Below are 23543 nucleotides of genomic sequence, written 5' to 3'. Positions count from 1 at the left end.
TCTCAATCACTAGCATATCAATATAGAGAGGTGCAATTTCATTAATAATTAAATGCATGAAGACATAAAGCAAGAAACAAACCTGTCACTATAGGAGACGATTCTTAGCTGTGATGACTTTCATTAATTATATGCACAAAGAAATAAAGCAAGAAACAGACCTGTCACTATAGGAGACGATTCTAAGCTAGGATGCCTCTCGAAGGCTCGAAGCAGTAGGACCAGCTACAGAGAGAAAATTAATGGAAAGGAAAAAGTGATGTATAGATTAGATTGCAAGGAACAAACCAAAATCAGACAGCAACTAGACTTCAAACAACATTTCTCCATCCAAGTGCCAACATAGAAGAATCATTAAGGACAAGTTGGTGCTGTGGGCTGTGGGTCGTCGCGCCATCAAGATAGGAGAAAAGGAGATAGAAATTGTTCAATGAACAAAGCATGTTACATAAGAGAAGAAATGATAGTAAAGTTTGTCTACTTTATTATTAGAGAAAACAGAATGTGGACGGTAATTCGTAAGAAACACTTGATGGCAAACAGACACATTATTCTGCACACAAAAAAAAAAAAAAAAAAACTTCGCGGATCACTTGACTGTCCTAAGTTTCTGCTCAAATCAAATTGACAACATTCACTTTCAAGTCATATCAATGGAAAGCATTGATGCCTGCTTTTATTCCACTTTACAGATGAGCTGATGCAGGAAGGAGAATTCACTATGCTGAAACCATTACATATGAGACAATCTTGACAGATCCCGTGGCTGGACGTCAAAATTTTGAGCAAAATAGTATGAAATGAATCTTAAAAATAGTGCACCAACATCTAACTATTATATTTAAAATGCATAACCTTCAAAACGGGAAACTTTGTGCAAGTTCTGATGCTCATACATTTACCAAGTAGCCATCTGACCCTGCTTGACCTTCATATTTCCATTTTCCTCAACCTTGTCTGATGATGTAAGGCCATCTCATGGATTACACGATGAATATTAAAGTAACAAGTCTATGAATTGCCATCACCCACACAAAGCTGTATGAGTTCCCTTTACAAATTGAAGAACAGATAAGCTACGCTGCTAATATCTGATTTCTGAAGAGAGCTGCTTGTGAAAACTGTGTGCCTCGCAAGAGTATTCTAAAGCTCATCATGCTTCACAATAGCTGCATGATGAAGAAAGTACGCATATAAACATAAAAGGAATTCATGATCCAGTCATAACAGAATATATAAAGGTCCTAGATTCCATATGATAGAAAGGAAAAGAATGCACTGATAAAAGAAATATGTCAGGCAGATTTGCAAGAACATCTGCTCATTGTTAAACTTTTATAGGACTAAAATAACAAGAATTCTCTGAATAGTTTACAAATACTGGTAAACAGAAGCACCAAACAAAAGAAAAGTGTGTTAAAAAGATAACACTACTGAAAGAATGGAGGACTAACCGGGTGGCATGTCCCCAAAGAAAAAAGAAATTTCTCTGGCAGCAGATTGAGGTGAGTCTGAACCGTGAACGCAATTTCTTTCAGAATCCAACCCACATATGGCTCTAATGCTGCAAACCAAAAAGAAATGTGCACATAATTAAACTAATAGCAGAGGCCATGATGCATAGCTTGATGATTCTATCAATATTATGCATATAATTATGAGTATTCACAATTAAGCTAGAATATGCAGAAGGTGCAAAGGTTAGCAGCCAAGCTCGTATAAGACACAAGGTTTGACCAAGTAACAATCAGAATAGTGAACATTATAACATAAGTGAGATATTTGTTAGAAAGAAAGGCTTAGTTTACAACCTAAAAGTTGCCGTAGGAGATCTGGCAGGCTTAAGGAAGTGTTTAGAACTTAAATATAGATGTCCTAAGCTCAAAAACTAAAGATCCTAAAAAAAATGCTTATTAGATCTACAACATTTTGAAGGCCCATCTATATACAAGACAATTACAGACTAGTTGAGAAATACCTATGTCGCATATAATCATCAGAAATAAATGGTCCTACAAGCAGCAAGTGATATTTGAGGCCACTATTGAGAAAATCACCTTAAATAATATAGAGAACTGGTGAGTGTGAGACTTATTATTGCATTGGCAAGTCAACAGAACTGATAATCTATTTATATGCCTTGACTCTGATAACCGCAACCATAAAGCAAGATACACAATTCAAAATTATATATCTTGGCATGCAAATTCAGTCAGGCACACCACATAAGTCCACACACATAGACATGTATATATCTTGTCATTATTCAAAATGCTCCAAGGATAGTGTATTTTGCTCTGTGAATATCAAAAGCCCTTCCCTATTTGTCAAAAAGAAAAAGGAAATTTCTAACCTGTTAGGATGAGAAACTTTTGCCTTTCTTGCATCAGTTGGTCCAATCAAAGAACGCCAGTGTGAGATGGCATCAGATTTTTCCAGAACCATAATAAAAACTGGGCCACTAAGGATAAAAAAAATTAGTTAGTAACAGGCACATCGCCTTTATTAGCAGAAGATAGATAACGCAGAAGGGAACTTTATAACATCCAAGTGTATAAGGTTCATTTGAGTCCAGTATAGGAGATACTTCACTAAGTCACACACCATTGCAACTAAAGAAAGGATGCCTTGGAACCAAATAGAGCTAATAATTTCATGGAAAGCAAGTTGGAAAAACTGCAAAAATAAGTATTCTATCCAGTAAAAAATGACAGATATAGTATTCATCCAGATTATCATTGAAATTAATCAAACATGAGGACTTAAGGAAATCAGAAATCCAAAATAGTTACTGATGATATATGCACACCACAATTCCAGCAAGAAAAGGATATAAGAGATAACACGAGACTTTATAAACCAACAGGAAATATACTACGTCAAAATAAAGAAAGAAACAGAACTCCAAAACAACTGAATGACAACAAAATAAGAGAAATAGAAGACATAATGCATGTGTTCATTGTTGGTAACTAAATCTCAGAACCCAAAAGAATAAATTATTAGAATTCATCTTATAATCATAGTTAGAGGAAAAAGATACTCTAGACATGGCCACTGAAAAGATCGACAGTCAATGTAGGCCATATTTTGAGTATAGAAAATTCAACCAAATTATTGTGTGCAAATTCCCTGGTTGGGAGTTTTCAACCAAGTGTAATAACAAAATAGCGGCCTATCATCAAATTCATTTTTAATATATACTAGAATTGTTGGCAATAAATAACTTTATATCTCCTAGATGAGAATATAAAATGCCACAACATCCTGCCTTGGCTACTGCCCAATGTCCATGACCACCAAGTTAACAACCAATCTTAGCTCATTCTGGAAGACATTTCATTTCCTTTATTTTCAGCTTCCAGTATGTAAATGTAAAATTTTCTTTCGAAACAAATCTAATGCCATGTATGGAAAGATTAATTCCAATAAAAGATAAGGTAATCACTTCAAAAACAAACATACCTTGTCATGTACTTAACCAGGCTCTGAAAAAACTTCTTTTCTGAATGTTCAGCATAAAAGAGTGTCGCTTGTTCCACATCAAGATGAACCGTCGTCTCTCGGACGATATTAAATCCAGATTCCAAAATAACGTTCTTTATTTTATTTGTGTAATTACCAAGCAAGCCATCTGGTTTTATCATAGCCAAAGTTTTCTCCTTCTCAACAGCTCCATAGATTTGAGACCTGAATCTCCCACGAAAGTCCCTATCTCTCGTAAGTATAATTACCAAACACAACATAGTATATTGTACATTAAACTGATGCTATTAGGATAATACAGAAAGAAACTCAACCAGCCAGATTGTTGCATTATATACAACAAAGGTATCACATATCAAAGCACCTTCAAATTTATTAGAACCAAAACGGCTAAAGGCGTAACAAATCTAATCGAAATGAAAGAGTTACGATCGGGTACATGGATTAAATAGGAGTAAATTACGACAATCAAACATCACATTAAACTTACAAGTTCCTATAAATGCTTCGGAATTTGTTCGACATCAGGGTAGAAACCCCAAAGGTTTTCAGGAGGGGAAGAAAGGAGATTAGAAGAAACCTTAAACTGGCTTACTGCTTACCCCGAGATAAGGATGGAGAGGAGTGAGAGGAGGAAGAGGAAGAGGAGGAGGAGGGAAGGCGAGGACACCGAGATCCCTCCCATTTCCGGCGAGGCGGGAACCACAGATCCTCCGGAGGACGCGAAGGAGGTCACACGTCCGCTGCTTGGGCGACGGCCGACGGTCGAGATTTGAGCGGATCCGAATTAGGCTCTTTAGAAAGTGTAGTGCGAATCCGACCCGGAAACGACATATGAGTTTTAGGTTCCAGTGTATAGCAGCCAGTAAGCTTGCATGAGTCGGACTCGGCTTAGGTAGTTAATCTAAGCAAATCTATGGAAAAGTTTTTTCCCATTTTCTTAAAGACTAATGCACCTGAAACTTCTAAACTATTGTTCATTTTTACATGGAACTTTTTTATTTATTTTTCATAACACAGACCCTAATATTTATATAAAATATTTTAAATACTACAATATATGCAAAAATAAAATAAATAAATATATATATGCAAAAATAGTCTATAATTCCTAGCATATAAGTTTAACTAATTTATATTTCAGAAAGAGAGTTGGAAATTAAGATGATCTATACTATTTAATAAAGAAAAATTATAAGTTGTATACTAAGCAAAAAAACTAACTGTACCAATTTTGACACATTTATACTTAGAGTTTTTAACTAAAATAGACTCAATTTTAAAAATTTTACCGAAATAGACTACCCTTAAATTTATTTACTAAATAGAGTCTAATTCACTATAGTCTTAATAAAAATATTAATTAGTTCAGCACTTTTATTGCTAGATAATCTTTTTCCTAAATTGCTGAAAGACTAAGTTAAAAAGATTTATACACATAAAACTAAGACTAGACAACAACGGCGAACAACCCAAGAAAGAAACGCTATTTAATTCAGCGTTTTTATTAGAAATACAGTGGATTAAACCTCTTATTTGGTAAATAAATTTGAGGTAGTTCGTTATGGTAAAAATATTTTGCAAAGAGGGTTAGTTTGGTAAAAAGAAAAAGTCTTTATCCTTGTGTAGTTCGCCCTTCCTTCGTTTCGATTCCAAGGTACCCAAAATTTAGGTGAAAAGGAGATCATACCACGCCATTATAGCGTGCCCCCACTGTTAGCTGTTCACCATCAGCAGTAGAGTAGTAGCAAAGTGCTCCTCTTTCATCCGTTCTATGTGCACTAGTTTTGTTGGTTGCCTTTATCCTATTCATGAAAAGAATCGACCTGACATAAGATATAGTCGGTGGGATTGATTACGACCACCCATCCAAATTCCAAAGTCTTATATTCCATCACTTCTATATACCTCTCGAGCTTTATGACCAATGTAACCGAGTCTCTCGTTAAGGAGAATTTCTTCGCCTTTTTTCTCGCTCTCCAACGACTTGGCTCTTCGTTTTGTCTGGAAGCTCGTGGCAGGGATTAACACAACCTTTGTCAGATATAAATGATGACATGATCAAACTTTTTAAGTCCTTCCTCGTGGATCAGAACTAAGTTATAGTAGTAATTACTATTCAGGTTCTTCCTTTAGTTAGTTAATTAGAAGAACAAGGCATGCATTCTTGGTCAAAAGGTAAAAGCAACTCTATGCATGCATGGAACTAAAAGTCGAATATACTCTTCGTATAAAGAACATCTGGTAATTAGAATGAGAGAAGCTTGAGGTCTTGAAAAGTGTAGCCCAAAACTTAGGGAAGTGTAATTAAGATATAAATTTGGCAACCCATAATAGACAATCGATTAGTTAACAGTTTAAACTGCTAATCATTATTTAAAGTAGCCATTTAACCATTTGCATGGCCAGTGACTTTGTTTCTCGACTTTACATTCAGACTTCAGAGAGACAATTGGCATAGAAGGACATGGTCCCGTGCAAGCCACGTGCTAAAAGATGAGCATTTTAAGGCTTTAAGCATGTTGGATTCCTCCAGAGATAAAGAAGACAAGAGACTGCTTTACTTCCTCTAAAGAATACATTCGCAGAACGGACGGCTAATATTCTTTTCTGCAGACTATTCCAACGTACAGGATTGCACGTGGAGGTTAGCCGTCCCATTAAGGTCACATCTTAATCGTAGATTTAGTGCTTAACTTAATGGTCCCCTAATTCCCTTCGCATTCAAGTGTGACGCTTCGATGCAGTTGCCAGTGGTGGAATCTGGAATGCAATAAATTCTCTTGCAGAAAAAGAGAGACAATTTTAAGGAGTCCGTCGCTATCGGGTCAACCGCTGTTGGTTTATCGAAGGCTTTGCTTTAACGCCACGGAAAATGACATCAAACTGCAAGAATAAGTTAAAAGCCTGTGAAATGGCAATGGCGCCCTCAAAACTAGGACGAATTTGCTAACTTTTCAGGAGAGACGCTATACACTAAATATAAGTTAAATAAAGAAGCTAACTTATTATAATATATAGTAATTCGATAAGTTGACTAATTCTTTCCACAAAAAAAAAACGCACATAATATTTTTAATTAATTAATTTTATTAAATATCATCTCTAAACCTCTATTGGGGGATTAAATCTATGAGTTCTGTTATAGACTCGATATTAAATAAATTAAACTTGAATAAATTTCATTTGCGCAAAACTCAGCCTTGTTCACCTAATCTAATATTAATTCAGAAAAATGCTTTCCACTTCTAACGCATTCGAAATCCGTTAATTTAATGCGATCTTAGCTCCATCTACGTGGGTTACACTAACCGACGACGAGAAACAATGGCATTAACTCGAAAATAAACGAGAACAACGGTGGCATTTATATATATCGCCGCGCATATGCGGTACCCCAATTTGATACCAGGGAAGGGGGTTTCTTTCTTCTCGTCTCCTCTTCCGCTGCAGCCGCGAGTGGGGAGTAGTAGATTAGTAGTCCACTCTCTCTAACCTATCAGGCTATCGACGAAACGCCTTTATTCCTCGAAAGCAACACCACATCCAACCCCCAAAAACTTTTCTCCATTGACCCAATCCTCCCCAGATCTCCCCCCCTGGTTGCTCGAAATCATTAGCCCCACGATCTACTGACCTTCTTATCCTCTCTTGGAGCAATTGGGTACTGCAATCGGATAGGTAATTTGCTTCTGGGGCGATTCTTTTACTGTGTTTTACTGATGGAATTTGGGGAGCTGGAGTTTTCTGAGGAGGATATGTGAGTGGTTCTTGACATTTCTGATGCAATTTGGAAGTTTACTCTGTTGAATGAGGACTGGCTTCTCTGCAAAGAAGGCATGGTTTCCTCAGTTTTATGAATCAGAATCGTTTTTGTAATAGATTTGGTCTTTAATTCTTCGGCGGGAGTTTCGAATTTGAATTCTTAGATCCCCTTGAATCTTTTTTTTGTTGTTGTTGCAAGTTCTCTTTCTCAAAAAGTTATTGTTTTTCCAATTAATCGTACTCAATTGTTGAATTTCGTTAGGAATTTAATGGCGACGTTTGGTAGTTTAGCGAACAGCGATTTAATCTGCTCCGGAATATTACTGAGAGCTTAACTTTCTTAGGTGTCTCTGCTGAGATAGTATGGTTTCGGTCACGCGCCATGTTGAAACCCTTGGCCCATGTTGGGAAGGAGAGTGGTATAGTTATGGCCGGCGGTAGAGTGGAGGTGGTCAGTAGCAAGGGCTGCTCAAGGCTCTTTGTTGGGACCTCTCTTTCATCATTTTGTAATTTGAGATCCGCCGAGACGATGTCATCGGCCTCTTCTTCGGCCCTACTGGAGCCTACTGTTCCCCAGGCTGGTGGGCCATTCGCTGGTCTGGTGATATGCGTCACAGGGTTATCCAAAGGTACTTTTAGATCTCACCACACATATATTCTTTTTTCTTGTTGCCTTTTCTTTCTTATTATTATTTTGATTGCAATCAAATGTTAATTTTATAATTTAATTGTTGGATATAATCTGGGAATGATCTTTGGCTTAACTGTGCAAATTACTAGGGAGCTGCTCCTAGGTTGCAGTAACTAAACAGTAGCAGTATATTAGGGAGCCTTTTTGACTTTGAAAATGGTGATGCTTGGATGATAATGGTGATGCTTAGGAGTGACATTAAAAGAAAGAAAAACCTGTTAAATTAAAGAGGTATTAGTCTTACTTACAGTCTGTTCAACTCGATACTATGGATGACCAGAAGTAGCTTGGATATAAGTATTGAGGAAGGGCATGATAGCCCATCCTTCTTAACAGTGGACCCTGCCTGCAATGTGACTGAACGATACGAGTATACTACACCGGAGATTCAACATAGACATGAAATAAATAATTTAATGGAAAGACTATTGCAAGGTTATCAGTAGTATGTTGGGCATAATTAGTTAATCTTGTATGATTCCAAGTTCTACTGGAATCACCCTAAACATTTGAGAAGTATAAGCGTGAATTGCATTTTTGTTCTGCTGCAGCTCTGTTGGGTTATTATCATCAAGCTTCTTTTTTCGAAACTTTTGGTTTTGGAGCTTCTCCAACTTGAGCTTAGGAATTCTTCAACTTTGTAGTGTTACTGTGTTACACTCCACATGTCATAATGCCCGTTTATATATCATGATGACTCTTCATATGTCATTCATTACTCAAAAGACTTCTTCACATGACAGAAGCAAGAAATCAAGTCATGGCTGCAACTGAGAGACTAGGGGGGCAGTACAGTGCAAACTTGCATCCTAAGTGCACTCATCTTGTGGTACAGATATCCTTTAGTCTGACACTTTCTTTTGCTCATCATCTTATACATCATCCTAGCATTTTTCTATTTCTATTGGTAAATAATGCAGTAACATGATGGAAATGTTAGATATTTTTTCCCTTAACACTTTTTACAGCTTTGGAGGACGCAAATATGAACATGCACTTAAGCATGGACCAAGGAGTGGCCTCTTTGTTGTTACATTGGGTTGGTTTGTTGACAGTGTGAGGAGAAACGGTTAGCATTACTTTCATTAATCCTGGTTTAGCTTCCTTAATCTCTTTATATTATGGTTTATCTCATGTTGTAAAGTAGAATATCACTACAATAATATCTGTTGCGTATCAAAAAAGAATATTAAAATTCTTAGGGTTCTAGCTGTTCCTCTTTTAATGTATGTTTTTGTGGATTCTCTGCTACAGTGAGATTAAGCGAATCTTTGTATAGCGTAAAAAGTACTGGAGACAATGGGTTACCACTAGGGGAGTTTAACAGACTCGTTGACATTCCTGGGAATGAAAAGTCATGTCTTCCAGTAATTACCTTTGGGGATGGCAAGTCTTCAGACCTGACTAGGCAAAATCAGCTACAGTCTTCTGGAGAAAACAGCAAGGATGGATATTTGTTTTCCAATGATGTACTCTATATTGATTCAAACATTTCAGGCGAAATGAGGAAGAAGGTATGACTTATATGAATTATTTTCGTAACAGAGCCGATTGCAAAGTGAAATTGATTTTTATCCCAAATGAAAGTCATGCACACATGATGAAGAAAGTAGATTCTTCTAATTAATCTTGCAGTGGAGGAGCATTTTATTTGGAAATATCTCATTTATGTTGAGATTTTCTATCTTTTAGGCCTTCATAAGTTTTATTATTATTATTTTCTCCTGAATTCTATCTCTTGAGGAAGTTCACCTTAAAACCAAAATAAGTTGAAATGAGTTTCCCATCTCTTACCATAGAAATTGCTAATTCATGTCGACTGTTTAGGTAATGGGCCATTATCTTCATAAAGTTTCAGCTCATTCATTAAAATGCGATTTATTGTTTTTAATTATTATTTTTTAATTACTCTGTGAATGTGTTGAGTTATTTATTTATTTATTTGAAATTACTATGTTTGCAGATTGTTGATGCAGTTAGTAGAGAAGGTGCAAATTTGTTGGATCACTGGTTTATTGGTTGTCATGCAAGTTATGTTGTTTGTGAAGGTCCTTCAATCCAAAGATACATAGGGCACACCAACAACCTTGTAACTGTAAGTAATTCTGTATATTATCTCTTAGGTCTTTAGCTGAAGGCAATTATTCATTTTCTTTGTTGAGTAATATAGCTTCAAGCTGTTGTATTTTGGTTTTTGCCCCAGCCTCTCTGGGTTCTGAAAACAGTAAAGGAGAAATTCTTGCAACGACTCATGCATCTTTCTTCAGACCTGGCTAGACAGGTTGCCATGATTCTTGAAGATGCTCAAATCTCTAAAGAGGTATTTAACAGCTATTTTCGTCTATATGTAGATTAATGCTTCTTACAATTAGGAAAGTTATTGCTTTCTGGAGGTATTCATTAGTCATCGCATGTTCCCAAAAGACTCGGAGCTGATATGGAGTGTAGCCTGGATAAGTGATGATGGACTAACATATGGTCCATGACATACTGACATTGTCAGCTTTGCTGGTCGGATGTTAGATTAAGAAGACCATGACAAATATTGTTTGGTCACATTTATAATTTGATTTTATTACCAACTTACTTTTCTGACTCCCTGCAGCTACTTGACACTGCTCTTCTTTTACAAGTGAAGTTAGTTTTACCTAAGTGTGTACTTCTTTCAGAATGCAAAAGATGGAAGTTTCTGTCCAGTTGCTTTAAATTCTAAGAGATCTCCATCAATGTATGGAGGAAATAAAGAAAACCTTGAAGAGAGGCAGAAATTCATTGATTTAGCAAAATTGGGTGTCAGAGGTCGTCGTTGTCGCCGTATGCAAGTAAGCAGTGGTTGACATCCATTTGATTATTTTAAATTTACCTGCAGAGCATATTGTTGTTATGCTTATATTATATAGTACATAACTGAGAAGACTGTCTTGCTTTCTCAGTTATAAGTTTATCAGACATTATCCTTCTATACATGAAGTCGTAGTTATGGTGCTAATGCTGTACCTTTGAATAAGTATTTGATACATGTTTCTTGATTGGTAATTGTAGTTGTATAATAACTTATTTATTTGTTAAACTGGATATAATTTCCAGGGAAAACTTTCCTGCACATTGTTTGTGACTCCTTCACCCTCAAATCTTTCATTTGGTGGGCGACTGGAAGTTCATCTTGCCACCTTTTCATTTCTTACATATCTTCTGATTTTCTTTAAGAATGTTACTTGTATGTTCAACAATGAAACCATTTTAGTATCAGCTGCAATGAAAGTCTCAGAAAACAATCATGAATCGCAAGATTTCAGTACTTTGTGTATTTGTTCGTAATCCTTTTTCTGTTCACACACTTGACATATCCAACTTGTGGATTCTGTATGGAAACCCCCAATATTTGCCTGTGCTAATTTTATGATTTTGCTATGTTTGCATATAAATCATGTGCATTTTGTTTCATTAAACTTGCAAGGAAACAATTTTGGTGGATTTATATTTATTGTGATCCTTTTTTGTTTGTTGGAAGTCAGTCATGTCAAATTCCAATCAGTCCAATCACTCCAGCCAGCTTGTTGAATTCCATCTGTTGGTCAATATCTGAGCCAACTTCATCTGCATGTATTTATACGGACTCCTCCTGGTCAGAAGATGCTAGTGAGCAACAAACTCCGTTTTTTGATGCAAGAGGAGATGGAAAGGATTCTGAACCATCATTTGAGAACTTCTCTCGTCCGCTTAGAGAAAGGTACTTGTAATGAATTTTCTGTCACATTTTCCATTTTCATAACTTCTGTCATTAGATATCTTGAGTTGTTAGTAATCTCCACACTGTCAATCTTGTGTTTTACAGTGAGAAAAGGGAACTGATATTTAAGAACCACTTCCTCACTATTCTCTTTCCAGTTGATCGCTTTGGTGAACTGGGGCCTTACTCAAAAACATTCTTTAGCAATGGTGGGTTTACGTGTATACAGGTGCTGGATCATATCTACAACTTTTACCAGGTATAATATGATACACTATCCCTTACAGTAGCAACTATAGCACATCATTAACATGGGAACTTTGAGCTCTTTAGAATCTCATATTCTTCATTCATTATTCAATCAAATATGCTGCTTTCACAAGGTTAACAAGTGATAGTTATGACATGGTTTGGCGCATTCAGGTAAATAGTACATATATAGGCAACTAGCAGTTGATTCTACCATTGGCCCACTGCTCTCTGTTAGGTCAGCCTATAGTCTGTACTCATGCTTCTATATGTACCAACCGTGTTTTCTGCACATCCTGGGAAGAATATACTTTTGACAACTGATTTATTCTTGTTGAAGCCAGAACTTGGAGTTCCTGCATTCTCCTCAGCATGCAGATATTCTTATCAAAGATATTGCCCCACCATGCACGAAATAATTAGCTGGTCGAGTATATGAACCTGGATTACTGAAAGAACATTGCATCTTTAAGTTGTAGTACTTCTGATACCCAAAAGAACCTAGTTAGTAATTATTTTATTCAATATTTCTTTTAGTTTTTGTAGTTGCCATGCTATATGCTAATTATTCTATTGAGTTGCTTCCTTAGGCCACCGCTGTAGCCTAGTGTTAAATTCTAATGATCCATGACAGAGGTAATGGGTTTGATTCTCCCACCACTGTAGCCTAGTGTTAAATTCTAATGATCCATGACAGAGGTTATGGATTTGATTCTCCTCATGAATACTAGAATTAATATATAGTGGGTAAATTCTTATTCACTTTGCTACTCTTCAGGAAAACATGTCTGCAAATGAAACAGAGGTTGCCATTCACACCGATTCGAGACATGCTGATCGACTCCGCTCCCTATATGCTAGCACAGAAACAATAGATCAAGGTTTTGTATCATTTAAGAGAATTGATTTCCTGGGAAGCCGCAGGAGCTTTGAGGCCTTGAAGCGGCTCAATGTAGAGACTAATTGCAACGTTTATGAGCTATTGGTCAGAGCATGACAGCAACATCCTAAATAGCGATTGGTGAACCTGTGTTTGGATTTTAAATTTTTAGAAAACCAATGTAAAAGTTTATTGTACATGTATAATAAACTCATGCAAATAATTACAAGCAACAGCCAATTGAGTAGCGAGGTGTTATCTTTTATAGAATCAGCAAAATTCTTCTGCATTGTTGTCGAGAATACGGGCTCATCCGCTGCATCACGAAGATACATTAACCATGTTACATAGATAACAATTCAAAACCTCCCAAAGTAACTTGTGATTTATCATTTGGTTAAGGCCAAGACAGCATCTCAATCAAACATTAAAGCATATCAGCGTATCGAATAATTTGAGGCAATCAATCGCCAGTAGTCCAAGGGAAAATCCAGTAAAATTTTTTGGGATAAAAAGAGAGATGAGACACCAGCTATTTATTGATCAGGCACGGCTGAGTTTTAACACCAGAAGCATCAAAGAGGAGGATACAATTTATCCCAGGAGTAAGAGTAGAATGTTCTTCTCCTAAGTTTAAAAATGCCTAAACCTATCAAAATGGGTAACCCAATTTGTTGCCGGGTTACATTCTATGTAGGTACGAAAAAATTTATAAGACTGAAAGCCAGTCTTCAAAAATAAGCAGGGATGTATAAGGTTCTGATATTCTAAGCTGGATCTTCCAAGCCAGAGATTGCAGTAATAGGGATGTTGGAGTCTCTTCCAAAGATAACATGTTGAAGAGTTGTTGAGCCGCAAGAGAGACATTTAAGGGCTAAGGTCTCAGTCTCCAGAGTTGAAACCAAAACAGGACTGACACTGATGAATATCAAGTTGCCTGTTTTGTTTCGGCCAACATTGGCAATTCCTGCGGGTCCATCCAAGGATCAATAGCCTCATCAAGATTTCGTCTTAAGGGCCTTATATTGGTCCTCTCTTTGGTCATGAAACTCTTTAGCCATAATAAGAGCTTGTCAAGCTGTGATATCTGTATTTCTCTTATGGCCCTCAAAAAAACTTTAATCCTAACTTTTTGCATATCATCCAAATGCCTGAGTCACCACCAACACCAAGGCACCAAACATAGTTTTATTTACTCGATTGCTATTAAAAAACGAAGGCACCTCCCTAATCCAGGGGGACATTAATCACATTAACAGTGTTACCATTACTAATATAATGTTTAGTGCAGCACACATGTTTTTGGTAGCTATCCAAATAGCTCTTCAAACCCATGAAGAGCCTAGTTTGGCTTGTTGGCCCGTTGATTGAGATATCCATATTTTCTGGTCATAATGGAACCCAAAAATGCATCATCACGTCTTAGAGCTTGAAAACACTTCAAACAAAGCGAATTTAGCAATCAGGTTTCTGATAGCTGGAACCCCTCAGTTTTAGGTGTAGTGTCCTAGTTCACCAAATGTAAACCCCTCTCGCCCTAAAGTTGCCAGCAGTATAGCATGCTCCCTTCAATCACATTACTTTTGCCCTAAAGTTGATTGAGATATCCATTACTTTTGCAAGAGAAGATAGCAATAGGAAGCTAATAAGGAAAGCATTATCTGATCAACTGAGGGTAAATTGCAACAAATTATGAAAACAAATCACAATACACGATCAGGCATATGTTGGTTTAAGAGACGCTGCGTAGTGTGAGATTGAGAAATGAACTTCAATAATCACAACAGGACAACGTTCAAAAAGAATAGTCATAGAGAATGAGAGTATTACCGGCTGCCTGAAGCTTTACAAAATGCTAACAAGATGTCATTACATATAGTATTACATGCTCATTTGCTGTTAGAGACTCTATTTCTCTTCCTCCGTTACACATACAAGAATTCCTGTGCCCCTTCTCTTTTCCCTACTGTTTATCTAACAGGTGTTAATTAGTATATCACAACACGGAGCAGTCCTGGTTGAGGCTGGGTATAGTGAAGGCCCTCTTCCACAAGGAACTGCTCAATGGCAATTGGCAATCTTGCAGGAGTACGTGAACCCTTGGTATGGTGGCCAGTACCAACGCATATCATGACTTTAAGTCGCTGCCTAGCAGATCTCGCAGTGCTCCTCAGGATACTCAATTCATGCTTTAGAATATGGATTGCTTCACTCACATGAAGACCATGCAAGTCAATCAAGCAATCTTGCCCTTGGCCATATCCCTGAAGGTCAGAAGTTACAGGATTTCTGCCAAAAAGAAAGCAGAAAAAAAAATGTTAGAACACGCTCCTTGAGTATGATGATATGATTGGATCTATCCAATGTAGCGAGCCCAGACATCAACTTAAAAGAACCCCCAAAACAAGTTTCCAATGATTATAGTCCATCCTGATAAGTAAGATGGACTGGAAAAAAAAATGATTTTTGCTTGTATCTTGCTAGATATGGTTTATTACCAGAGAATATTCTTAAGATTCACCTTCTATTTTCTCAAAAAAAAAAAAAAGAGAGGAAGATTTGCGATGACTACATTCATGAAATTAGCAACCACATGGTTATAGGTTCTACAGTACTATCTCTTGATGACTTGCATTCCAAAACTCGATTGCTCATGTACTTCAGAGATTTCACAACAATGCAGGAATAGGCTATGAAAATTAGCAGTTAGAAGATAATGGACCTTTGTTGATATATGGCTTCCCTAGATAGGTTATGAAAATTATCAGTCAAAAGATAATGAACCTTTGTTGATATATGGCTTCCCTAGCTTTCCCATGAGCTGCTTTCATCTGCATATTGTAAAACTGCCCTTTGACACTGAACTGCTTTGCTAAAGCTTTGTTCCCAATCAGATAGGCCTGTCCTGCCTGTCAAGAATCACTTGTAACTACTATTACCAAAACCAAAGAACATGATGAACCCCATGAATAAGTTCTTACTTGTTCAAAGAATGCATTTCGAAGGCGTGCAAAATCGCGAACTTCTTCCCTTGATGCTGAATACATATTTGCTGTCAAATACAGAAATCAGCTTCACATTTTAAGAGAAGAGGTCTCAAACAGAGGAACAAGAATTAATTTTTGAAAAGTCTAGAAAGATAACCAAGAGTATTACCCACTGCTCCACCGGTCTCAAGCCAGACCAGAGCATCCCGTGCAGAACTAACACCTTGCAACTTATTTCCAGCAACCGATTTGCTATTAACATCATATTGTTTGGTTAAAACTTGCGAACTTGTACTTGAACCAACACTGCAATTTTCAGCACCTTTCTTCTCAATCTTGAAACTACCAGAGTCCCTGGAAGCGAGTTTACAAACAGCTGAAGCCAAATTAATAGCTCCACTAAATGGAGTGGAGGAACTATATTCATTACTAGCTCCTTGAACATCTTCTGGATTGTACTTTGACAAACCATTTTGAGCCTCCACTGTGAGAAGTTCAGGGAAGTCCAGCATGCTAAAGCTTGGAGCAGTTGAGGCCTTCAAGTCTGGATTCTGATAGAACCTTCCATCAACTTGCGTCTTCATGCACAAGTAAAATCAAGATACATTAAAGCACCACATCAAGATCTGCATTATGCTGCAACTAACACAATTCAAACCTATCTTCATCGTTCATTAGCACCACGACAACCACCACTATCATCAACACAACCTTTCCCCCAAGAATAAAGTCAGCAATAGAGCAGATAAGCAAGTAACAGTTACAAGCATTTTTCAACTTCCAATTATCTAAAGAAATATCAACTGGGAATCTTGAAAGACAAGATCTTTTGGCAAGGAGAGAAGGCACATTTGATTTGGCAAAGAAAACCACACTTCTCTGATTTGAAACAAGGCAAAGATGCTACCAAATGCCAGAGAGGGATCAATACAGTAATTTTAGAAGTAGAGGAAAACCAAGACTAGAACTATGTTCACCATCCAAATTAGATGGTAATTGATAAGACTTAAAGTATGATCTACAGAATTTTGAGATGGACCTTCCAAAAGTTCTTATGCAAATGCCTGAGACATACAACTATACAAGACTTGTACCCTACCAACTATACCAAAAAACAAAGTCAGTGGCATCTGCACTAGCTTGACAAGTGAGACCCTGTGCAAAAGCTTTCTCTAATAAATCCAAAAGCTCATGGCAGACAAATCTGAGCCAGAATCCACTATATCACTATCACAAGAAATAGAAGCGACCATTAGCCTATCAGCTGGCGGGTCCTTCACTCCTATATGAGAGTATGTTACTACTTATCATTTCTCGATAATGTTGCTTTCTATTCTTCCAGGTTCAACTGTTCTATTATCATCTTAAATTATTGCATCTCATGGCTTCTATTACCATCTTTTCTTTTCCTTGAAAATTTTATGTTACATATTCAATATTATGATCATCTGAATCTTTTATCTAAGATGGCGCTTCATAAAATAAAATCCAAATATATTATGCAGGTGGTGCTCCTTTGCTCGAGGGAACCGCGATTGTGCATACCACTTGCTAAATACACATAATTGCCTTGCCAAACTCTGGGTTTTCTTGACTAGTAGTACAGAAGTATATACCAACATATCTGAAAAATTACCTCAAGTTGAGTGAGAATTTCGATGGTCAGTTTCAAGTCACAATCATTTGCATAATACACATCCACAAGGCTTTCAGCAGAAAAACCAGGAAACTGTGACATCAAATACTGCACAGGTTCGACAGCAGCATCCTCTGAAACAGCAAGTTCTTTGGAAAAGTTGGCCAAAAATAAAGCATCGTACTCACCACTATACTGGTTTTCCTCCTTTCCATTGATATAACACAGATCATTATCACGCAGGTCGTGGCCCCAGTTGTTTGTCGCTGATGTTAAAAAAGCAGAAGATGATTGATTTTCACCATAGCATGGACCAGAATACCACATTTCTTCACTTGAAATGAGACCATCAGGATCTTGAAGAGATATTTCCTGTGATGCACTTGGGAAGTGGCTGACTGCTGCTGCAGAAAATTCAGATGTTTCAACATCATGTAATGACAAACCAGCAAGTGTCAGCTGTCCAGGTGATTGGTCATCTTTCTCCATCACCTTGAAATCAGGAGTAATATCATCAGGAAGTTGGCAATCCCAAAACTCACGTATTTCATCATCTGACCTATTGGATATAGAGCACTTTGATTGAGAGGAGACAGCTTCTCCAGAAAGACAATGAATATCTGGCCTGGTCAGATATGGACTCCTGCCATTCCCAAAGGATGATCGAAGTGCTGAAGGAACAAATTCTGCTGCATTGGGATTTAGAGTTGTAACCTTGTTTGTTAAGTTTTTCAGACTCTCCCTGTGCGGGAAACCTGTGGTGGACAAACTCATTCCTCTTTTAAGTATAAAACTGTCATGCTACATGCATATCCTTGTAGTAAAAAGGGAATTCTCATCAAGGACTTTATCCCAAACCTGCAAATAACTATAAGAAGTTAACAAATATGCAAGGTATAAATTCAAGTAATTTGACAAAAAAAATTGAAATATTATCAAATCACTCAGTTAACACCTGAATTAAAGCCTAGCAGCAGAATACTTTTATCTCCAATCGATATTAATTATATATAGCTAAACTAGTATGATCTCAGAATCATCATTAAGAAAATGACAATGAACAACGAAAAGAACATCCTGTAAGCCACTGCAAAACATTCTCAAATTCATCATGTTCGATATCAAGAATCAGGACCCGTATATTACACCAGATGCCACGGCCAACATGGCATTCCATTAGATCCTGAAATCCGCAGAAAAAATATCCCAAAGGAGCTATGTAAATCCTTTTCTCAGTATCAAATAATTGAACCAAAATCGAAATCGTGTGGGTTAAAAATTTCCATCCCTAACAGAAACTTCCATTCTAGTAATAATCTCCTCCTACAGCAGCTGGCTGCCCCCTCACTTCCCTGCCTTCTCCCCCTACTCCCACAGCTGCAAGGCTACCATTCCTGTCTTCCTCCAGCTGTCATACACATCCCCTCTGCATTCCCTCCTCTCCTCTGCCTCTGTAACCTCCTGCAGCAAAAAGCCATCGACTCCATGGAGCAGCAGGATACCCCACCTATCACCGTGATTGGATATTCTCCTCCCCTCCCATAGGCTATAGTAGAATCCACCTAAAACTAAGTAGGCATTACCTAGTCTCCGTATTAGCACCTATATGACGTTTTCCTATATAAGATCTCCACTAAATTATTAACTATAGATGTTTTCAATTAACAGATAATTCTTCAATTTTCAGTTTAATGCATTAATACTAGACATCTATTACCCATTATTTTCTTGGGTAATTATATTTCATTTGCCTGGACTTCTAGATGCCTGTCCTAAGGCTAATACTTCTACCGCATAGGCATTAGACATTCCTTGCCAGCCCGTCTACCACCTATGGTTTTTCAAAACCTCGTAAGTGGTGGTTGAGTACGGAAGAAAGATTATAAAGATAATTGAAGTTAATTCAAGTGTTTCAAGTTCCTTGCCGACCATAGCCAGAAGCGCCATTATCTATAGAAGCGATAGATTAAAAAACCTTTTCTTCTAACTTTTGCTTCCTTCCTTTCCAAAATATGGACTTACTAACTCGCCGAGAGAGAAGAAAAAATCAAAAAACTTGCACAGTGAAAACCTAAAAGGTCAATAAAACTCAATCCCCACGATGCGAGCAAAATAAGAATTCCACTAATCTAAACTCCAAATCACATACATATATATAAATAAAAAACACAACAACAAAAGAAGAAGATCAAACCATAGCTCGAAATTTCATCATGTAAGTTCTATATGACATAAATCACATGAATCAGGACGAAAACAAGACACTAAGATCGAGATCTAAAATTAGCGAGAGACCTCTAACCTTTCCGGCGATCGATCAAAGGATAGGTTGAAGGAAATCGATCCATTGTTTACGAGGCGAAGACGAAAGCAAGAAGGATGAATTAAAGCCACTGCCTTCTGCTGTTTCTACTATTACCACTAAAGATCTAGCTTTTCCAGACTACTGCTTATGTCGAAGGCTTCGAGAGAGCTCTCAAAACCCTAAAGAAAATATTTTACTCTCCTTTACGACTTCGACCACGGAAAATAGTACTCCTACGAAGAAAAAGATACAACCTTTGGCCTCCTGCCTACCAAGCCCAGACGCGTCTCCTCCTCCGTGTCGATTTGACCCCCTCGAGCTTCGAAGGACGACTCTGCGAGATGTTGGGATATATAATAAACTTTTTTCCAAGAGTAATGCTATGCGCATTAAACACTCTCAAAATATTTTACAAGATAATATAACATAATTTTATCTTAATTGCTCTCTTTATTATATAGATAGAAAATAGGAATATCACTGCGTTTCGAATGCCTATGGCATTCCCTAAAAACAATTGCGCTTGGAATAATATTAGATCTATTCCTACCATTAACCATGCTTTGCCAAGTCATGGCTATTTTATGATTGATTACTATTATTATTGTTAGTTGTTGTAGTAGTAGTAGTAGTAGAATTGACTTATAATGATGGTTTTAGGGCAACTTACTTGAACTTTTTTTTTCTTTTCTTTTATCTTCCATTTAATTAATAAATTTTAATTACTATTTTATTAACTAACATTTCAATTTTTTGTTCCATTAGACAGAGCATATTTGATCATTTAATATAAAATATATTATAAATATTTTTTTTATGTCTTATCAAGTTTAATCGTGACATCACTGAATCAGTTTACAACCAAATACTTAATTTTTCAGAACTAGTCTAAGATATCATTAACAGCAAGTGAGCTGTAAGCAAAATTATGCCTCAAATAAAAAAAGCATTAGTTTTACATCTACCTTTTCCTTTTCATTACACCCGGGCATTCAATAATAACGCAATTTTATAGCTAGGAACACGCCAATTCAACATCAACTAATTGGAAGAGCCGATCGAAGAAACTATAAAACTTCATGAGATACCGGGGGGGGTTACTGTTCATGAGGTTTCGGACGTGCATGCATGTCAGCATGAGGTTAAAAGATTGCGTCCATTTGCTACTTTGAAGTTTTCATTTCCCAGTACGGTTCGTGCTCGTCTTCGGTTGGCTTCCATATCCTTTAGGATATCTATCAACAATGTGAATCGAGCTTCCATAATGTTGATCTATGTTCTATGTAGGACTTATCTAGCTAAAATTGAACGAGTTGAGAGAGCGTGCTGCTATCAAACTTGTTTGACGATTAGCAAATTAATTGATAATATCAAAAGCATCAAGCACGGTGATGTAATAAAAACTTTTCAACACATTAATCTCAATAAAACAATTAACGGCAGAACATTGCTATGCCTTTCAAGATTAGCGAGAACGAGAATCTTCCTTCTTGCTAAACTTTTTATGACGAACTAACTAAAGAGGAACAGCCTACGAGAGTAGTTTAATGAAGAATTAATGAACTAAACCGCTATTGGAAATTTTCTCCTCCCTTGCTATTTCTCGCCCATCTACTCACCTCTTACGGGATTCTCCCCTGGAGTTCAGCGAGCAAAAGCAGAGAAGCAACTCTCAGATCGCGGGAGTTCGCTCCCGCGATGGCTTCCGGCGGCGGCGCTGCTCTCCGCCGCTACATCCATGCGAGGGGTCGTGGGAGTTGACCTCGCCTCCCGCGGCGAGTCAAGGCTCCGGCGAAGGAGCCGGCTCACGGCAGTGATCAACCTCTCCGACGCGTTCGACGGCGGCGATGCTGACCGGAAGCTCTTGGAAAAGCTCATGTGACGATCGATCGCCTCCTCCGTGGAGATCGCCCTCCTCGACCGGTAGATCTCGTCCTTGATCGCTTCATCGCAAAGCCCGCAGATCCAACGGCCCTGATGCGTCTCCCGCACCTTCGAGATATACTCCGGCGTGCACTCCTCCGTCAAATCGCAGCACGCGCACCTCGCCGACTCCGACTCGACCTCGATCTGCCCACCTGACTTCGCCGACATCGCCCTGGGAAACCTTAGGATGCTCTCTCGAGACCGAGAACTCGGGTTCCAAACGGATCGTACTGTACGATCCGAGGCGGCGGCTGGTAAGGTTACCTCTCTTTCTCCCACACGGCGTAGGCGGAGGCGGAGGCGTGCTGCTCCGCTTTCTCGAAAGTTACCGCCGTCTTCGCGCTTCCAGGAGCGTCGTCTCCGGCGCGTATCATCTCACGATCGCCGAGACGAGGCTCTAATCGCGCGCGGGAGCGATTTGCCTCCGAAGACTTCGGCTCCTTCCCTCTTTACTTATTTACTCATCTATTTATAATCCCAGCTCTGTTTCTATTGGTCCAAATAGGAACGGATAGATCTGGGGCCTCCTAGCTTTTTCATAACGCAGCAAATGATTGGACACGTGTCGTCGGGTAGGAAGCCGATTTGGCCACCACCAATGGTATTTGTCATTGTTATGAGCTGGAGTTGGATGGGGTCCTTTGTCCTTCTCAGCCAGCTGTCATACACTCGAGAGAGAGAGAGAGAGAGAGAGAGAGAGAGATCAAGCCGTAACTGGCTCGCGATCCCACCCAGATAGCGTACAACTTTGTTTCTGCGAGTTCGACATTGTTGTACTCGAATTCGTAAAGGCTCATAACACGAATGTATATGTTTACAGCTAGGCTGCTAATATAATGAAGAATTCATTATATTTTGACCGTCCCTTAATTATCGCACTACTTTCGCACTTTCAAAAAAGAAAAAGTTTATGGATACAACTTCTAAAACTATCTAAATGTATGATAAATCTCTCTTCCCCAATTTTATTAGAAATTATAATGTAAATAATTTAAAAAAAGTTTAGTTATCTTCTTTCCGTTTTCTTCTTTAGTGGCCTAGATAGACGGCAACTTCTTAAAATATTTAATTCTAAATTGATCTTTCCTAACTTTTACAAAAACCCACTTCTTAACAACAACAAAAAAAAAAGGATGGACGAGAATTAGTAATTCTATTTGATAATTAGTGAAAGTGATACATTGAGGGGGAGTTAAAAATGAAATCAATTTTTACAGCAAATAAACACAAAACAAGGAATATTTGGGTTTTGTCGCATCTCCTCTTTCTGCGAGTGGATGCGAAGACTTGGCCCAGTGAAGCTCGCAGTGAGCCACCTGGTAAGTGGTGCATGTTCTTGTGCTTGACGGGCATCATGTGACATGTTGGTGAACAGGGGAAGATTCGAGTAGTCGTATTCTACGTTATATGGTACATGTACAGGTGTCACTATCGGAGCACCATTAGCTGTGTGGCTCAGGCCAGGTTTTTCGGCTATATCTTCAGTAGCACCATGAATGCGTTTTTGGAAGGACTCGGAGGGTTTTCGTCGCTGCTGCATTGCGTCGAATCTGACAGACCCCTGACCACCTACATAGTGGTTGTGGGGTCTTACCTCACGGACTCCGACGCCTCGGTTAGAATCGACTGCTGCGAGGAATTTAGTCCTTGTCAGCTCTGTACTCGAACTCATTTGTGGATCACCCTTTTCTCCGATCCATGATTAAACATACTGGCTCTTTATGGATAAACGAAGACGTCGCAATTCTAACAGTGGAAGACGTTCTCTACTGATCGTGAGAGAGCTTTACCATTCGCTGGGATAGATGATAAGTGGACAGAAGAGTACTAATGAGAGGAAATTAATCACAGCAACTATGCCATTGTCGTTTGTGGCCTCAGACCAAGG

At 38.1% G+C, this 23543-nt stretch overlaps 4 protein-coding genes across 11 annotated transcripts; 1 reads left to right on the top strand and 3 right to left on the bottom strand.

Moving 5' to 3' along the window:
- Positions 1-598: 598 nt before the first annotated feature.
- LOC140784334 (probable nucleoside diphosphate kinase 5) lies at positions 599-4350 on the bottom strand. The gene is made up of 5 exons (XM_073131678.1): positions 4089-4350; positions 3466-3690; positions 2354-2461; positions 1455-1564; positions 599-1169 (listed from the first exon to the last, which is right to left on the bottom strand). The coding sequence occupies exons 1-5, from the start codon at positions 4169-4171 to the stop codon at positions 1144-1146; spliced, it is 552 nt and encodes a 183-aa protein (XP_072987779.1). The 5' UTR covers positions 4172-4350; the 3' UTR covers positions 599-1143.
- A 2551-nt stretch (positions 4351-6901) lies between these two features.
- Positions 6902-13048, top strand: LOC140780437 (uncharacterized). Of its 3 annotated transcripts, none has more exons than XM_073126000.1 (11): positions 6902-7167; positions 7596-7880; positions 8686-8778; positions 8910-9011; positions 9197-9456; positions 9906-10037; positions 10146-10262; positions 10612-10764; positions 11458-11672; positions 11778-11931; positions 12700-13048. In XM_073126000.1, the coding sequence occupies exons 2-11, from the start codon at positions 7634-7636 to the stop codon at positions 12916-12918; spliced, it is 1692 nt and encodes a 563-aa protein (XP_072982101.1). In that variant the 5' UTR covers positions 6902-7167; positions 7596-7633; the 3' UTR covers positions 12919-13048. The 3 variants fall into 3 exon arrangements, with proteins under 3 accessions (XP_072982101.1, XP_072982102.1, XP_072982103.1); XM_073126001.1 differs by having other exon boundaries at positions 6902-7246; XM_073126002.1 differs by lacking the exon at positions 6902-7167 and adding an exon at positions 7184-7323.
- Positions 13049-14553: 1505 nt separating this feature from the next.
- On the bottom strand, positions 14554-22107 carry LOC140785956 (polyadenylate-binding protein-interacting protein 7-like). 6 transcript variants are annotated; one of them, XM_073134114.1, is made up of 7 exons: positions 19984-20019; positions 19727-19908; positions 17425-18282; positions 15958-16366; positions 15783-15853; positions 15586-15710; positions 14554-15090 (listed from the first exon to the last, which is right to left on the bottom strand). In XM_073134114.1, exons 3-7 carry the CDS (start codon positions 18196-18198, stop codon positions 14790-14792), a joined length of 1680 nt encoding a protein of 559 aa, XP_072990215.1. In that variant the 5' UTR covers positions 18199-18282; positions 19727-19908; positions 19984-20019; the 3' UTR covers positions 14554-14789. The 6 variants fall into 6 exon arrangements, with proteins under 6 accessions (XP_072990215.1, XP_072990229.1, XP_072990222.1 ...); XM_073134128.1 differs by lacking the exons at positions 19727-19908; positions 19984-20019 and adding an exon at positions 21349-22107; XM_073134121.1 differs by having other exon boundaries at positions 19720-20063.
- LOC140796116 (uncharacterized) lies at positions 21374-21823 on the bottom strand. The gene has a single exon (XM_073149030.1). It carries the CDS (start codon positions 21821-21823, stop codon positions 21374-21376), a length of 450 nt encoding a protein of 149 aa, XP_073005131.1.
- Positions 22108-23543: the final 1436 nt, after the last annotated feature.

Source organism: Typha latifolia, chromosome 1, assembly GCF_019914945.1.
Source record: "Typha latifolia isolate L0001 chromosome 1, TyphaL0001v2, whole genome shotgun sequence".
In the NCBI taxonomy this organism is placed as follows: domain Eukaryota; kingdom Viridiplantae; phylum Streptophyta; class Magnoliopsida; order Poales; family Typhaceae; genus Typha; species Typha latifolia.
This window is presented reverse-complemented; position numbering and strand designations above follow the sequence as displayed.

What these genes read in the sequence shown, in the direction of transcription:
- LOC140784334 (XM_073131678.1), bottom strand. Translation starts at nt 4,171, where the DNA reads ATGGGAGGGATCTCGGTGTCCTCGCCTTCCCTCCTCCTCCTCTTCCTC. An exon ending in CTCTCCATCCTTATCTCGGG is followed by an intron (nt 3,691 to 4,088) that starts GTAAGCAGTAAG and finishes TGGGAGATTCAG; the next exon opens with GTCTCAAATCTATGGAGCTG. An exon ending in CTGGTTAAGTACATGACAAG is followed by an intron (nt 2,462 to 3,465) that starts GTATGTTTGTTT and finishes TTTTATCCTTAG; the next exon opens with TGGCCCAGTTTTTATTATGG.
- LOC140780437 (XM_073126000.1), top strand. Translation starts at nt 7,634, where the DNA reads ATGTTGAAACCCTTGGCCCATGTTGGGAAGGAGAGTGGTATAGTTATG. An exon ending in CACTCATCTTGTGGTACAGA is followed by an intron (nt 8,779 to 8,909) that starts TATCCTTTAGTC and finishes ACACTTTTTACA; the next exon opens with GCTTTGGAGGACGCAAATAT. An exon ending in TGACAGTGTGAGGAGAAACG is followed by an intron (nt 9,012 to 9,196) that starts GTTAGCATTACT and finishes TCTCTGCTACAG; the next exon opens with TGAGATTAAGCGAATCTTTG.
- LOC140785956 (XM_073134128.1), bottom strand. Translation starts at nt 18,198, where the DNA reads ATGAGTTTGTCCACCACAGGTTTCCCGCACAGGGAGAGTCTGAAAAAC. An exon ending in TGAGACCGGTGGAGCAGTGG is followed by an intron (nt 15,854 to 15,957) that starts GTAATACTCTTG and finishes TGTATTTGACAG; the next exon opens with CAAATATGTATTCAGCATCA. An exon ending in GAAATGCATTCTTTGAACAA is followed by an intron (nt 15,711 to 15,782) that starts GTAAGAACTTAT and finishes GATTCTTGACAG; the next exon opens with GCAGGACAGGCCTATCTGAT.
- LOC140796116 (XM_073149030.1), bottom strand. Translation starts at nt 21,823, where the DNA reads ATGTCGGCGAAGTCAGGTGGGCAGATCGAGGTCGAGTCGGAGTCGGCG.